This window comes from Neopelma chrysocephalum, unplaced genomic scaffold (assembly GCF_003984885.1).
Source record: "Neopelma chrysocephalum unplaced genomic scaffold, ASM398488v2 Primary Assembly neopelma1_93255, whole genome shotgun sequence".
NCBI lineage: Eukaryota > Metazoa > Chordata > Aves > Passeriformes > Pipridae > Neopelma > Neopelma chrysocephalum.
Genome location: NW_020921970.1, coordinates 1 through 3827, shown reverse-complemented (window position 1 = coordinate 3827; position 3827 = coordinate 1). Strand labels below are relative to the sequence as shown.

Genomic DNA, 3827 nt, shown 5'->3' with positions numbered 1-3827 from the left:
GGGGTTAATTAATTGGGGCTAATTGGGGTTAATTAATCGGGGTTGGGGGGGTTCCTGGGGCTCACGTTTGGCGATGATGCGGTTGAGGATGGTCTGAAGCTCCTGGACGCTGATCTCCATGTCCTGGGGGGGGATGGACAGAGGGGAACGGTGACAAAGGGACACCGGGGAGCGGTGACGTCATCGCCGCCCAATGGCATCAGTGCAATCCAGTGACGTCATCTCAGACAAATGATGTCATCGCAAAGCAATGATGTCATTGCCAACCGATGACATCACGAGGCAGCAACATTGCTACCAACAAATAACATCATCACCGTGACGTCACAGAGTTACAGCATTGCCAGGCAATGACATCATCGCAAAGTGTGATGTCAGCAATGACGTCATCACCAAATGACATAATCGCTGACCACTGACATCATTGCCAACCAATTACAGCATCACACAGCAATGACATCATTGTTAACCAATGACATCATTGCCAACCAATTACAGCATCCCACATCAATGACATCGTTGTTAACCTATGACATCATTATTAACCAATGACATCACTGCCAACCAATGACACCATCCCACAACAATGACATCATTGTTAACCAATGACATCATTGCCAACCAATTACAGCATCCCAGACCAATGACATCATTGTTAACCCCGCCCTTACCGGCCCCGCCAGCTGCTTGAAGAGCTGCTTGAAGTTCTCGTCGATCTCGCTCTCCGACAGCACTTTCTGGGGGGAAAAGCGGCCGGTTTGGGTCACCAGGCACCGCCCCGGGGTCACCTCCCCCTGAGGTCACCCCCCCCGGGGTCACCCCTGCTCACCTCGTCCGGGAGCGTGGCCTGGATCTTGTCGTCCATCTCCCTGCAGACAGAAGAGCAGGGGGAAGGGTCAGGGTCAGGCTTAGGGTCAGCTTTAGGGTTAGGGTCAGGGTTAGGGTTAGGGTTAGGGTCAGGGTCAGGCTTAGGGTTAGGGTTAGGGTCAGGCTTAGGGTCAGGGTCAGGGGTCAGGGCTATGGTTTAGGATGGGGTTAGGACTTGGGTTAGGGTCAAGGTTAGGATTAGGGTTTAGGACCGAGCCAGGGTTAGAGTCAGGATTTAGGATCAGGGTTATGATTAGGGTCAGGGTTTAGAGTCATGGTTAGGATTAGGATTTAGGATCAGGTTAGGATTACAACTAGAGTCAGGGTTTAGGATCAGGGTCAAGGTTAAGGTGAGGGTTTAGGATCAGGGTCAGGGTTTAGGATCAGGGTCAGGCTTTAGGATCAGGGTCAGCCTTTAGGATCAGGGTCAGGCTTTAGGGTCAGGGTCAGGATTAGGGTCAGGGTTTAGGATTAGGGTCAGGGTTTAGGGTCAGGATTACTCAGTGCCAGCTTCCTCCTCCAAGAAGAAGCGAAGCACAAACTCAGGCTCAGGGTCAGGGTCAGGGTCAGGTTCAGGGTCAGGATCAAGGTCAGGCTCAGGATCAGGGTCAGGCTGGGTGTTAGGGTCAGGCTCAGGGTCAGGCTCAGGGTTAGGCTCAGGCTCAGGGTCAGGGTTAGGCTCAGGGTCAGGTTCAGGATTAGGATTAGGGTCAGGGTCAGGGTCAGGGTCAGGATCAGGGTTGAGCTCAGGCTTACTCAGTTCCGGCCTTTTTCTCGGAGAAGAAGCGGAGCACGAAGTCGCCCTCTCGGTTGGGCTCGAAGGTGGAGGGCACCACGATGTACTCGCCGGGCGGGAGCCGCAGCCGCGTGCTCACCTCGCGCAGGTTGATGAACTGCTCGGAGCGGGCGCGCGACGCGTTGGCCAAGAAGAACTCCCGCTTCAGGTGCACCCCCGACTGCCCCACGTGCTGCCGGCGCCGGGCGGGAAACACCCACCGTCACCCCCAAAAACAGACCCTCCGCGGGGTGACCGTGGGTGTTTCCCGCCCGGTGACCGGCGCGGTGACGGCGGCGGCACCGCCGGGGCCTCGTACCCACCTCGGGAGGGACCTGCGGGGACGGGACGGACACCGGTCGGCTTCAACTCACCCCATGAGGCCACTTGGCACCACTTGACACCAGCTGACCTCAACTGATGCCAGTTGACACCAATTGACCCCATCTGATGCCACTTGACACCAGTTGACCCCAGTTGACCTCAATTGATGCCAGTCAACACCAGTTGACACCAACTGATGCCACTTGACACCAGTTGACTCCAGCTGACTTCAACTGATGCTGGTTGACACCAGTTGACACCAGTTGACCCCAACTGATGCCAGTTGACACCAGTTGGCTCCAATTGACCCCAGTTGACACCAATTGACCCCAGTTGACACCAATTGACCCCAGTTAACCTCAGCTGACACCCAGTGACCCCATTTGACGCCAGTTGACCCCAGCAGACACCGACTGATACCAGCTGACAACAGTTGACACCAATTGACCCCAGCTGATGTCAGTTGACTGCAATTGACCCCAGTTGACATCAATTGACCCCAGTTGTCACTGGATGATGCCTATTGACACCAGTTGACATCAATTGACCCCAGCTGATGCCAGTTGACACCAACTGACCCCAAAAGACCTCAGTTGACCCCTGCTGACCCCACCCAGCACCAGCTGATGCCAACTGATACCAGCTAACACCACTTGACACCGATTGATGCCAGTTGACCTCAACCGCCGCCGGCCGCCGGCGTTACCTCGTAGACGGCGAAGCCGATGGTCTCCATGTCCTTGCCGTAGCGGCGCTGGCGGCGCCGGTCCTTCTGCATCAGCGCCAGCAGGAAGCTGCAGCCGGGCTCGCGCCCGCCGGCCTCGTCCCCGTCGTCGTCCACCTCCTCCAGCTGGATCTTGAACTGCGGGTTGATCCAGAACGTGGCTGGGAGAGGACGGCAGGAGGCTCAGCGGGCGCCGGGATTGGGAAGTCGGGGTCAGGGGGACTGGGGCTCCCCCCTCCCGGCGCGTACCGGGGTAGTTCCTGCAGCCGCCGGCGGTGCTGCCGCGCCGCCACGTCCCGTCGTAGAGCCGCGTGTTCCACTTGCGGAACTTGCGGGCCTGCAGCGCGTCCGGGGTCAGGTTGCAGATCTCCAGGCGGGTGAATTCCCGCAGGAAATCCCGGAAGGACATCCTGCACGGAGAAGGTTTTTTTTCCCCCCTCGTTTCCCCGGGGCTGGGAAAGGGGTGGGTGGGTGGGTGGGGGGTTGTCTTGCTCTTGTTTCCTCACCAGAACTCCCCGTCCTCCATCTTGACCATGAGCTGCTGGCGCAGCGCCGGCTCCACCGCGTGCCACTCGGGCGAGCTGCGGGCGCAGAGGGGTCACGTGGGGCCCGGGCCCCTCGTTAGCCACCGCTAACGAACCTCGTGGCCCCAATGGCAGCACCTCACCTGTCGCTCCAGGGCCCCGTCCACTCCACCTCCCCCCAGGGGTTCCGCATCCGGATCAGGCCCAGGGACTGCCCGCGGTAGTTGATCTGTTTGATGGCAGCGTCAGGGCCGCGTGACCCAAAAAGCGCCGTTTCCGCCCCAAAACCGGTGCCGGTGTCAGGGCCACGTGACCCAAAAAGAGCCGTTTCCACCCCAAACTGGTGCCACCGTCAGGGCCACGTGACCCAAAAAGCGCTGTTTCCACCCCAAACCAGCGCCGCTGACCTGTTTGGCGCCGGTCACGGAGTAGGCGTGGCCCTTCACCAGCTTCTTGAAGGTCACGGCCTCCATGTCGAAGGCGCTCGTGATCTGGGGGGACACGAGGGCGTGCGGGGGCTCAGCCACGGGGGCGGGACCCCAATGAACCCCAATGAACCCCAAGGAGCCCCAATGAACCCCAACAAACCCTAACGAGCCCCAGTGAACCCCAA

General features: G+C 58.9%; 1 protein-coding gene across 1 annotated transcript; it reads right to left on the bottom strand.

Moving 5' to 3' along the window:
• On the bottom strand, window positions 1-3783 carry LOC113980252 (calpain-1 catalytic subunit-like; the record flags this gene model as incomplete). The annotated part of the gene is made up of 10 exons (XM_027707489.1): window positions 1-123; window positions 672-737; window positions 830-869; window positions 1624-1835; window positions 1966-1977; window positions 2673-2851; window positions 2940-3100; window positions 3197-3271; window positions 3358-3443; window positions 3622-3783. Coding segments are annotated over 10 exons (1098 nt in total), but the record flags the coding sequence as incomplete, so codon positions are not given.
• Between the last annotated feature and the right edge of the window lie 44 nt (window positions 3784-3827).